This window comes from Nyctereutes procyonoides, unplaced genomic scaffold, assembly GCF_905146905.1.
Source record: "Nyctereutes procyonoides isolate TBG_1078 unplaced genomic scaffold, NYPRO_anot_genome, whole genome shotgun sequence".
NCBI lineage: Eukaryota > Metazoa > Chordata > Mammalia > Carnivora > Canidae > Nyctereutes > Nyctereutes procyonoides.
The window spans coordinates 26,392,967-26,405,745 of NW_026575160.1; the positions used below are offsets into that span (position 1 = coordinate 26,392,967).

Genomic DNA, 12,779 nt, shown 5'->3' on the forward strand with positions numbered 1-12,779 from the left:
CAGCTCCTCAGGCTGCCGAATGAAAATGGGTAATTACAATATTTTTTAACACATTAGACTTTATTAGTTTTGAAATTAGTAAAGCTCCTTTTGTGGAACCAAAAAATTCTATCACTAGGAAACCTTTTAGAGATTACTAACAAATAATTTTACAGATGAAGAAATTGTGTAGGTTAACTTATTGACTCAAGGACAATTGCCTGGTATTTTTTTTTTCTCTCTAAATTGCAGTGATGATATCTTAAAAAATGTTGATTAAACAAGAGAAAGTGGGCTTATGTCATCACAGGACCCATAAAATTGTTTCATGTTGCTATCTCAGTGGTCTGGTAATTTTTGTGGTCAAATGAAAGAGCTGTTCTGACAAATCATCTGAAATAGAATATGGTATAGTTTATGTTCTTGGTGATCATGCCTGCTTTTAAATTCTTTTGTTAAGTGATTTATGCACATTTATCCAGAGCATAATTATCTTGATTAATATTGAGAAATATGGTATTTATAATCCCTATGTGTAACAAAGTGCTACATGATTAGCCCTTTAAAAATAATTAACCCTCTTGTATATAAAATTTCATAATTTCATTTCAGATTATCAAGTGCCAACTAATATTTTCGAAATTCTAATCACCCATATATAATGGATTCAGTGGAAATATGTGAGAGGGTTATTATAGCTCTGATATTACAAATCAATGGAAAATTAAACCACATTTTAGTATTTTGCAGCAACCACATTTTTCTGGTCTTCTGCCTTTTGCATTTAGTTGTTAGATGTCTATTAATTAATCACATAAATTATTTAGAAAAATGGAGTTATTAAAGATTAGAAAAAATTTAAATATGCTATTCTATACACATATTTATTGATTTGGCTCTGTTTTCACCTAAGAATAAAAATTCCGTCTGGGATTAATAAGTCTAAATAAGGGCTCCCTCTCCACTCCCTACCACAGGAAACACTGAACACATTTTATGTTGCTTATATCTTCATGACTTTTAAGGAGATAAGATTTGTCAGGATACTTTTCCTAGTAGAATATAGACCCAATCCACTATTTTTCTGAATACACAGAACCAAATTCCTTGCATCTCCTTAAATGACTAAGCAGTTATTGCTAAGCTTTTGTGTCAATTAGTAAAGACCCATGGTCAGCACATTAGGAATTACTAAAACAGAATCAATCCTTTTCTTTCTTCCCCTTCAAAATTTGGGGAAGCTCTAGGGAAGCCAAATTTTCTTTTAATCATGATGACTTTGAGTTTCATCAGTTTGTAAGCCTATAATGGTAGAAGAAAAATTATGGTAACGAAAATAGTCATGGAAAAACGTCAGAATTAAAATATAGTGACTGTTTAATATTGGATTTATGTAATATATAAATACAAAATTGTTACTTATCAATTGGACACGTCTAGAAAAATAGCTCCAAATACCAGTAATGACCTTAAGCATGCCAAGCCTTTCACACTTATTTCATGTGTTCCTCATCTATCTATGAAGTAGGTACTGTTATTATTCCCATTTAACAGATAGTGAGACAGAAATTTAAAAGAAGTGACTCGCCCAAGATCAAATTTTAAGTGGTGGAAACTGGCTGTGTATGTCGGTTGGATTTCAGAGGTTAGATTCTTCTTCACCCTTATTGTGGGTACCACCAAAGAATGTATTTGAAACTCTGGGAGATGGTTTGTACAGAGAATTCTCCCTTCATTATTGCTTTAGGCTGTATAGCTTCATCATCTTTCCTATATTCAAAGTTGGAAATGGCATTTGAAAAGCTTCTGCGGAGCTTAGAAAGTCTAAGAGGGCAAAAGTGCTTATGATGTTTAGCTTTTGAGATTTTCTGGGCCTAGCTGGTTCCTTTACAGCAGGTACATTTGGCATCCCATCAGTCTTTCAGGAAGCTGCCCTTAGTCTTGTTGCTGAGACAAAATATTGCTATAGCTCACTTTTTTCAAACTTCATCTGCACTCCTGCATTCTTGTTAGTCATACTCCTTAAGTGGGCTTACTGAGTAAAGACAGAAATATGATGATTGTGTGAAGAGGGGACGACAGATGTGCATATGATAATGAAATATCTTCAATCAATCGTTTACCTGGCATTTTCTTTCTCCAGAAAATTCACTCTTTAAATATGCACTGAGGAGACGTTTGATTCTAGGAAGATGGGAGTAGACATCCTTTTTATTTCTTCCCCTAAATACAGCTAAAAACCCTGGACAATGTATAAAATAAACGTGAGATACTGAAAGGAAGGGCACCTGGGTGGTTCAGTTGGTTCTGATTCTTGGTTTCAGCTCAGGTCATGGTCTTAGGGTTGTGAAATGAGCCCAGTGTTGGGCTCTGCACTCAGTGTCGAGTCTGCTTCAGATTCTTTCCCCCTCTGCCCCTCCCTGCACTTGCTCATATGTGCTCTCTCAAATAAAGAGAGAAATTGGATTCTGAAACATAGAAAGAAGGCCGACCAGCTAGGAACCTCAGGTCCAGAAGACATAGTGGTGAATACTCTGAATTTTCTTTTTCCTCCTAAATCTCTGACTAGGTACTAGGTACTCTGAAGGTGGCAACCCAGAAATGCCAGTGGGCTCAGATGTGGCCATGGGCCAGTGGAGACCATGTAGAAAGTTTGGACCCTACCTTTAGGGTCATTGGAGGGCATGTGGGGAGCAGTATGAGGTGTCCCTGGACATCTACCCCTATCTGGCAGTAAGGAGACTACAATCTCCCATGCCCTGAGGCACCATTGTCAGAGGCCGGCTAAAATACAACCATTAAAGATGACCCAGTCTTTAATATAATACTCAAAGTGTCCAGGTATTAATGGAAATCACTCATCATTCCAAGGAAGATCTCAACTTGAATGAGACAAGATAATCAACAGATGCCGATACTGAAATGACATAAATGTTAGAACTATGACAAGGGTTTTGAAGCAGCCAACATAAAAGTTCAATGAACAATTACAAACATGGTAGACAAGGGAAAAAACATCAAGTCTCACCAAAGAAATAGAAGCTACAAAGAAAATCAAATGGAAAAATTTAGAACTAAACAATGCATGGGCATAATCAGTGAACCTGAGAATAGGACAACTAGAAATTACCCAGTGTGAACAACAGAGAAAAAAGACTGAAAAGAAAAAAAGCCTTAAGGACAAGTTAAGACTGCAACAAAAGATCTAACTGGGTCACTGGAGTCACAGAAGGAAAGGAGAAAGTGGATGAGGCTGAAAAAGTATTTGAAAAAATAATGGTTGAAAATTACCTAAATTTGGGAAATGACATAAACCTATAGGTTCAAAAAGATGAGCAAACCCCAAACAGGACCCAAACATATTCATGCCAAGACACATCATATCAACCTTTTGAAAATTAAGAAGAGAAAAATCTTGAAAGCAGCCAGAAGTGATACAGGAAACACACTGATTTTGGATGTCAGAGGAATGGGTGGGTTACTAGACCTTGCTGATTTTAACTAGTAGTGTTCTGCCTTTTAACTGAACTTAACTGAGGTAGCATGCACAGAGCATTTAGTAGACATCTATAAACTATGCTGGCCCTTGGGGGATATGTGTCCATCTCATTCTTCCTATAACTGCTCCACAGCAGGTGTTATCCATCAGAGCAAATCCAGAAATCTGAAAGAATCTAAAAAAAAACAACAACAACAACAACAACAAAAAAAACCCAAAACCAAAAAAGCACAGAAATTTTTAATTTGGATTTCTGGACCGGCTTCAGTTCTATGAACTACTTGAAATTAATCTAAAAATGCAAGCATGTTTTCATCAGACTCTCAAAGGAGCTAGTAGACCTTAAAAGGTTAAGTGCCACTGTAAGTTTCTGTTCTTTTCAGGCTAAAACCACATAATCCAGCTGTGTAGAAAAGAAGCTAAAAATAGAGAAGGGATTCCTCATCCTATCTGTCAAAATTTCTGAATGCTACCTCATGATAATTTTCCACTTTTAAGGGCAAAACAAGAAAATAGCAGTTTTCTTTCTAGATACCTCTGGAAATACATTGTTCATTAAAGAATGTTTGCTTGTAGTCTTATTTTGATCATTTAAAAAATAGTACCTGAAGGTGACAAAATGACCAATGCACCGTGACTTAAAATGTACTTTTTGACTTCTCCTAATGCCAGTGAAAAAGTTCAGATGTACAAGGAAGCAGCAGCAGCCTCTCTCTCTACACCAGAATTAATGGGCTGGTTCATGAGATAAGACCAACCATTCCACAATCTACATTCCTATTTCCATCTTTAAAAAAAAAAAAAAAACATGTTGGAGATCTGTGGGTGGCTCAGCAGTTTAGCACCTGCCTTCCGCCCAGGGAGCGATCGATCATGGAGTCCTGGGATTGAGTCCCGCATCGGGATCCCTACATGGAGCCTGCTTCTCCCTCTGCCTGTCTCTGCCTCTCTGTGTCTCTCATGAATAAATAAAATCCTTAAATAAAATGAAAAAAAAAAAAAAAGCATGTAAAATTAAGTTCTATTAATTACACAATGTGTAACTGCCAATTTATCTAAACAAAAATGTTAGTGCATTCTCTTTTGAAAAAATAAATCAGCTACGACAAAAACAGATCCACGCAGTTTCTGCCTGAAGAATAGCATGGCTGTCTCTCACTCCTACCCTCTACCCAATTTCCCATGCAAGCCAAGTGAGCTCAACCTGCAAGATGCCACTATAAAGAGGGTTTCAGGTTGCTGCTGCTTGTTTTCTAATCAAAATTAAGACTCTCAATGTTACCTGGAGAGCTAGATTGGATAATGCATGGTTTCAGTAAAAAACTTGATTACTTGCTTCCAGTAGGACCCTCATGTAGTTTGATCCAGTTGGTCTGGATGAAGTCTGAGATTCTAACAAGAAGCCAGGTGATAATGCTAGTTTGAGGACATTTTGAGTATTAAGGTCAGAGAGGGTACATCTCATCTGGTTAGTCTAAAAATCAGTATAGGCCATTAACTTTTCCTTCTGTATCTGTGGATTCTCTACCAGGGGCTTCTCCTACCTTGATCCTGTCCATTTCTCATTTATCACTGATAGTGTTTCTATAAGCTAGTGTGATCACTTACGGTACGGCATTCCACCACTTAGCTGACATAAAAGTCTATACAAAGATATAAACAGAAATGAACATCACACATTAACTTAAAACATAATGGGTTTATATTTAACATAGTACTTCTCATGATGGAAATGTTACTCAGTTAATATAAAGCTTTTTTTTTTTACATTAAATCTCGTCTCCATTTCAATGTCAATATAAAGTAACTTTTTTACATTAAATATTTTCACCATTTCAACATTAGATACATTGAATACATTTTTCTTCTCCCCCCAAGAAATAAAAATTTTAATCTGACTGTATTTAATATCTAAATACAATATTAATTTGGGAGATAACAAAACGAAAAACTAATAAAAATATGGAGAAAAGACTCCTCAGTGATGGGAGGAGGCACGGGCAATTTCCTAGGATTCTGGGTAAGGGTTTCCTGCTTCCTGTTTCACTTTGAAAACTCTGAAACTATGAAATAATATGAAAATTTCAGTCATCTGACTTCTTTGACCCTTTTTCTAACTAGAACATATGAATTATAGACTGCTTTTTTTCAGTCTATTATTTGTTGTGATGAAAACTACCCCCCCCCCCACTGAACAGGTATCAGTTTGTTCCCACTTACAACGGAGATAATTAAGAATGTGAAAATACCCTATTTCGTGGGATCTTCTAGACACTAAAGCTCAGTTTTTAACCTCAATAACACAGAAGTTTTCCGGGCAAGGTCTGATTCAGAAGGCCCATCAAAATCACATCTGTCCATTCCTCTTTCGTGCATAGACGCCCAAACAGGCACAAATGCCTGTAATGCTGAGAGCCACACCTAACAGGAGAGCGATAGCATCTCCGGCTTCTACTGCTTCAACCACCGGCAGCACCAAAAGCAGTGAAATGACGACCAAGAACAACTGTGTTGAAACTGAGGTCATGATGTTGGGATCTTCCAGGTTATCTCCGGATCTTGAGGGCTGAAGGTTTCTAGAAATCAGACAAGGAAACAAAAAAGGAAGCGTTAGAAATTCCCACCTTTCCAGAGGACAGTAAAAATCCATCAGTAGCAATCCACACATCTTTTCAATGTAAATTTCAGACCCCTCTCCTCATTTTATGGCAGGAAAAAAAAAAAAAAAAAAGAAGGAGGGGAGGTCGACAAAAGGCATTTAAAGAATGGCCTTTTGGGGCTAATCTCCCCTTTTCATGATCATCCCTCGACTCCAGCAATTTTCCCACACGCTATCGTGCCAACGCCGTGAATCGGCTAAGCAAACTGAACGGGATGAAGAACAAAGAGAAAAACACACCAGGCACTCGGAAACTCAAAACATCCTAGAAGTTAAGTAAAAAAAAAAAAAATAAATAATAACAATAAAATAAAAAAAATAAAAATAAAAATCACATTTTCTTAGCATTTCTGTCATCCAGGCGATGCAGACCGGTCTGGCAAAACTCATGCAACGTCGAAGTCCGTGAGATTGCGGGGAATTAGTATGAACTTACCAAAGGAAGGATGTGCGTGTGGAGCGATTCCGGTTGGAAGCTGCCCCTTCCCGGAGTTGGGGCGCTGAGGCTAAGAGGTCCCACGCGACGGAGCCTGCGATCGCAACAGGGTGGGATTTAGGATCTACTCCCCATCCCCACCATCAGCGTCCGCGTTCAGGAGGCGGCCAGGGTCCGCGCAGAGCGAGGGAGGAGCGCGAACGCACGACGGAGGGAGGGTCACTAACCCGAGGGACGAGCTCGTCCTTCAGGCAGCACAACTAGACTTAAAGTTGGTCACTCCGCCCGCACGGGGATCAACGTCCAAATAAATCGAGCCCCGAGACCAGTTCCCGCCAGGACTTCACAGTAAGACCTTGAGAACAACCCCTGCTTCGCCCCCGCGCGGCGCAAACCGGACCCCTCCGCTTTACAAACACACCGAAGCGACCCCAAGCATCCTTCGGGGAGGAGTTGGCACCTTACCTTCCTGGAAGCGGCCATTAGAGGAATGGCGGAGAGGGCGGGGCCTCCGGACTACACTTCCCACAATCCCCGCTGCCGACGCGGTGGGCGGGGCCCCCGGACTACACTTCCCACGATCCCCGCTGCCGCCGGCTCCCCGGGACGCGCGCCTGGCTGAGGGAGTGACGGGCGCGCCGTGCGGGGCGTCCTCCCGCGGGGCGGCGCAACGTGTTGCGGGTGAAGTGGTTTAGTGTGTTTGTCCCAAACGCTCTCTCAGAAAGGAGACGAAGACCTGACAGCAAGTAATTTTTTTTTTCTTTACCCTGCTTAACGTTTTAAGACCTACAAGTAGTTCTGTTTTTTTTTTTTTTTTTTTTTTCTGCGACTGAAATGAAGACACGACCGCGGGAAGATAGCGCCCGAGCACAGCCGTCTGTTTCGGACCCTGTTAAACGAGCGGCCTCCAGCGTTTTGCGGCGGGGGAATCCCCCGTCACCATCCTCCCGATGTGCCCTGTGACGTGTTCGTTGATCCCCTTTTAAGCAATGGCGGGGGGGGGGGAGTGGTGCGTGTGTGAGAGAACACGTTTGATTAGACGTGGTCGGGAGGCGTGAAAGGCATTTGTAGGGAAAACCAAAGTGTAGGAAAAGCGGTTTGTGGGACGATGTGCTGTGTCGGGGCTCCGGAGCGGGGAGGACCGGCCCCCGTCGTTCGGGAGCGCGTGTGGGGCGCGCTTGGTGGCGTCTCCCCGCTTCTACCACACCCACCCTGACCTGACCGCCCCCGGGTCCTGCTGAGAAGACGTGAGGTGACTGCTTTTTTTTTTTTTTTTTTTTTTTTTAAATCAGGAACGAGTTGTTTGCGTGGGGAAGGCCACCCTTGCTGAGGGGCACCCTTGACGTGCGGTCCCTGTGAAGCCCTCAGGTGAGCCTCCGCAGGCGCCCGGGCGACGATTCCCTTGGCTCCGCCCCCTCCCCCCCCCCCAGGTTGTAAGTTCCTGGTGGCGCGGGTTATAGGGGTGAAGTCGCCGCCCCGCCTGCACCTTCAGCTCGGCGACATGCGACCTCGCATCTTACATCTTTTTTTTTTTCTTTTCCCTTAAATGTTACCAGTCTCTCTAGACCGACGGCAAAGCTTCATAGTCCTGCCTCCTAACACGCCCCCCCCGCGCAGTAAAACTAGCTGATCGTGATTATTTGAATAAATACAAACATCAAATAAATGAATTTGATAAGTACATACATTCAAATACATTTGAATAAGTAATCGTAATTATATAAATACACAAACAAATAAATAGCTAAATTGAGACAAATGCCAAATAAGACAAACCAAGGCCTCTTGCGTATCGGAAGTTCGAGGATGACTCCACAATAGTGTGGTTAGCATTGCTTCCCTAACCTGGATGGATGGATTATTATTTATTTATTTATTATTTATTTATTTATGATAGACCTAGAGAGAGAGGCAGAGACACAGAGGAAGAAGCAGGTTCCACGCCGGGAGCCCGACGGGGGACTCGATCCTGGAACTCCAGGATCGCGCCCTGGGCCAAAGGCAGGTGTTAAACCGCTGAGCTACCCAGGGATCCCCTGGATTATTATTATTATTATTTTTTTTGAAGTTCTGCCTTGGCCTCATTTGCTTGGAGCTGTTGGTCTTGCCTATTTCTAATCAAGTACGTTCGAAATGTACTAGGAAACATTCCCTTGTAGTTGAGCGTGAACACTTTGGGGATTTTATCCCCCCCCCCCCCCCCTTTATTTCAGTTAGCCGAAGTCAGCAGGGACAACTTTGAAGTTAAGTGTTATTACAGGTCTGTTTCAGGTGTGTCAACGTTGAAGATGATGGTTTGAAGTTGGGAGAGTCTGTGGATGGTAAAAAGCTTTTTTTTTTTTTTTTTTTGAAAATATTAAGAGGTCATTTCATGACCTGAATCGTCTGAAACAGGGTGACTGAAGTTGTTTGTGCAGCAGTGTTTTGGGCCCCAGTAGTTATTTATTTATTTATTTATTTATTTATTTATTTATTTATTTATTTATTTATTTATTTATTTAAAGATTTTATTTATAAAATAAATATAGAGAGGCAGAGACGCAGGCAGAGGGAGAAGCAGGCTCCATGCAGGGAGCCCAACGTCGGACTCCATCCCAGGATCACACCCTGGGCTGAAGGGAGAGGCGTGATCACACCCTGAGCCACCCAGGGACCCCCCAAGCCCAAGTAGTTTTAAAATAAAGTTAGCTTCCTCTAACAAGCACCCATCCCACTCGGGCAATTTGGCAAAGGTGTTGCCATATATGCTTTTGTGTGCCTTATTGCAGTCCCAGTATCCAAGTAGTATGGTATCCTGGTTCTCAGTTTTTTCTTACTACCCTAGTGATCAAAAAAAAAAAAATTAGATCATTTTTTCCTTTGCTTGAAACTATCCATTTCTGACACGTTAAGCTGAAGTCCAGACTCTCTATCAAGACTCAAAAAGCTCTACATTTTGATCTCTCTATGCTTCTCTGATGCCAACCCACCACTCACTGGTGCTTATCCATTTCAATTACATTCACCTGTTTGCTATTTCTTAAACGTGCCCATTTCGTTGTTTCCTATTGAATTTGCCCTTGCTGTTCCCTCTGCCAGTAACACTTTTCTGGCTCTTTAGTGGCTGTTTTCTCAGTGTCATTCAAGGTTCTGCTTAAATATCATCTTCTTCCCGGAGTACGTCACAAAAGATACCTCTTCCATTACCGTCTATCCACTTTCTTGCCTTATTTTTTCTTCATAGTGCCTATCACTAACTGAAATTATATATGTATTTATTTATATGTGTAGTAGGTAAACAAATAAAGTGAAAATTCCATGAAGGGCAGGAAATATTCCTGTTTTATTCACTACTGAGTTCCCATCTACTAGAACAGTGTCTAGCATGATACATACTTAGAAGGTATTTTGTGATTGAATAATATTAGTATAACTACAATTTGATTACTATTTACTTACCTTTATACTGCTCGTGGTAGAAACTACCTTATATGTAGGAAGTCAGCTTTTGGGCTAAAATATAAAGATCCTTGATGATCTAGACTAAGCTTACTTTGAGTCTTCATTCCAAATTTGGGCTTACATATTTCCCCTATAATATTATTTATGTACAAATAACATGTAGTAAGCATCTAAAACAATGTAATTTGTTCAGGAACCTGTCTATAAAGATCCCTACTTAACTTCCTCTGTCCACTTGAAGCATCGGTACTTTGACAAAAATGTTGATTAAGTCTACCTGGATCATGTATTTTTTCCTTAGCAATACTTGAAAGGTTCCTTTAAATACTTCTTAATGTTGGACAAACAGTATAGGCATTTTTGGTAGGACAATGCTTTGTTGTGCAGACACAATACTGCAAGATGTTTAGTATCTGTAGCCCATGCCCACTAGGTGCCAGTAGGATCCCCCAGTCATGAGGCCTACCAGCTGCCCTCACACGTTGCCAAACAACTCTGATTGTCGATACTGTCCCTAGTTGAGAACCACTCCAGATTTCATGAACAAAATGAAAGGTGTAGTTTAGAATGGAATGAATCCAAAAAACAAGGAGTTCACCCACGTGTGTATGTGTATATATGCACACAAACATATACACAAACACCCCAAAGCTGCAGTGTCTTAATGATTAGGTCCTTTTCTTCTAAATATCTTGTTTTATGTTTTGTGTTATTTATAGATTCTTTTCTCTTTCCTGTCAGCATCTCTACAAGGCAGGTTCCACTGGTCACTGTCTTATAACAGCACTGGTATGTAGATTGAAGTGAGATTTCTGTTTTTATATCTGCCACTCAGTTTAGTCTTCAAGCTGCAGAGAGCTAGTATGGTGTAGTATAAGGAATATTCCTTTTTTTCCCCTTGCTGGCTTTGTAGATTTGGGTGTTTATTCTCTGAGACTCAGTTTCCTTTTACAAAATGCATTGTGAGAGGATTAAATGAAACGTTTTAAAAGTGACCGAAAAGACAGCCCAGGTGCCTCAGCAGTTTAGTGCTGCCTTCAGCCCAGGGTGTGATCCTGGGATCCCAGGATCCAGTCCCACGTTGGGCTCTCTGCATGATTCCTGCTTCTCCCTCTGCCTGTGTCTCTGCCTCTCTCTCTCTCTCTCTCTCTCTCTCTCTCTCTCTTTCTGCCTCTAATGAATAAATAAAATCTTAAAAAAAAAAGTGACCAAAAAAAAAAAAAATGACCAGAGATCAATACTCCTCAATTCCCGCTTTAATTCTATTTCTATATCTCTAGTTAGTGGTTAAGAGTTAGGGTCTGTGGGTCAAAGTGCTTGGTTAGAATTCTACCTCGGCTGTTTATTAGCTGTATGACAATACTAAACCTTTCTAAGACTCAGTTCATCTATCTATAAAATTGGGTAGAGCAGTATCTATTTGATATGTACAGTGTGAGGATTAAAGGAATTCCTGGGATTAGAAGCTGGCATGGAGTAAGCCTTCACTGAATATTAACTATTTAATTTGTTACTATTTGCTGTTACTCAAATCCATGAAATACGAGGTCTCTCACACTCATTGTGAATGTGCTGTTCTGCATAGTATATAGCAAATGCTCGTGGAACCTTGGCTGCAGACGCATTTTAGGCCCCCTAGGCTTTGGATTTAGGGCTGATTAGAAATATTCTCCTATTACTCTAAATCTGTGGTAGTGATAAAACACCACCCAGTTGTTGCCTTGATGGCAGTTTCTTTTTAACGATTTTGTACCTACTGGGCATTATATTTATGTTTAAAACCCATTCTTCACCTAGCTGGTATTACATCATTAATTCATTATATTGGATGCAGGAAGTTTTGAAAAAATAGTTGAAAGGGTGAAGACATGGGTGAATAGCCTCAAGAAATCATTCGGCTGGAATGATCTCTACGGAAAATGCAACAAGCAAGCAAACACTCTTAATTCCTTTTGAATTCTGTTTCTAATTATGGTAGCTAATCTGTAACTGTACTGCTTTTCCCATAAATTGCAGCAAAGTAAAAGGCAACATTAGAAGCTTTGCTAAAAGGGAATTGTAATAATTGAGACTCTGGACTCAGAGGAATGTATTACTTTTGATTGTTAGGGATAATTAATTGTGGATCTTGTAGGACGGATAGAAATTCTTTTTATATTATGCCTGAGAAATGGTACTTCACACAGTGAGTGAACATGGTACCAAGATTTTTACCTTACTCCATTAGCATCAGTGAGGTTTACTATCTGAAAAGGACAAATACTTCCTGTAATCCCTACTTAGACTCGTTTGCTTATACTCCACAGATGAAAAAGCTATTTTCTCAAATAGCTCACAAAAAAATCGTGATTGTTTCTTCTTAAAGTTTGTTTTTGACTTATAAGTCAAGGGTCATATAAATGATTTTCATTAGTTAATGAGGTACAGTATAATTGGAAATATAAACCCAGGGGTTATTAGTATTAAGTGATATAGAGATAAGGATTAATTTCTGGAATACAATAAATATAAGAATCTCTTCCACTCCTTTGACCCAGACCTCCTTTTTTGACTTTTAATGTGCCTAAAAGTCATCCTAATGAACTATTATTATCTAGCTATAACTCAGATTTAGATATTTCGTCTAGGTCATAGACCAGGACAATAACTGGCATGTTGTACTATGTAGTCCCACTTCTAAAAGAGACCATCATTTCCTTAACAGTGCTAGAGAGATGAGCAGCTTCTTCTGTGCCTAGCATCTGCCAGCAACAAGTTCTCACTGT

The 12,779-nt window shown here is 40.1% G+C and overlaps 1 protein-coding gene and 1 long non-coding RNA gene across 3 annotated transcripts in view; one reads left to right on the forward strand and one right to left on the reverse strand.

Annotated features, from left to right (window-relative positions):
• Nucleotides 1-5,162: 5,162 nt before the first annotated feature.
• On the reverse strand, nucleotides 5,163-7,079 carry SMIM30 (small integral membrane protein 30). The gene is made up of 3 exons (XM_055314695.1): nucleotides 7,039-7,079; nucleotides 6,574-6,667; nucleotides 5,163-6,054 (listed from the first exon to the last, which is right to left on the reverse strand). The coding sequence occupies exon 3, from the start codon at nucleotides 6,003-6,005 to the stop codon at nucleotides 5,826-5,828; it is 180 nt and encodes a 59-aa protein (XP_055170670.1). The 5' UTR covers nucleotides 6,006-6,054; nucleotides 6,574-6,667; nucleotides 7,039-7,079; the 3' UTR covers nucleotides 5,163-5,825.
• Nucleotides 7,080-7,221: 142 nt separating this feature from the next.
• LOC129502853 (uncharacterized) overlaps nucleotides 7,222-12,779 on the forward strand; it is a 48,888-nt gene continuing 43,330 nt past the window's right edge. The window contains exons 1-2 of one of the 2 annotated variants that reach the window (XR_008663059.1): nucleotides 7,222-7,539; nucleotides 7,866-7,941. This is a non-coding gene — a long non-coding RNA (uncharacterized LOC129502853). The remainder of the gene's footprint in view (nucleotides 7,540-7,865; nucleotides 7,942-12,779) is intronic. The other variant, XR_008663060.1, reaches the window with a different exon arrangement.

Coding starts and splice junctions, on each gene's coding strand:
- SMIM30 (XM_055314695.1), bottom strand. CDS start 6,005: ATGACCTCAGTTTCAACACAGTTGTTCTTGGTCGTCATTTCACTGCTT.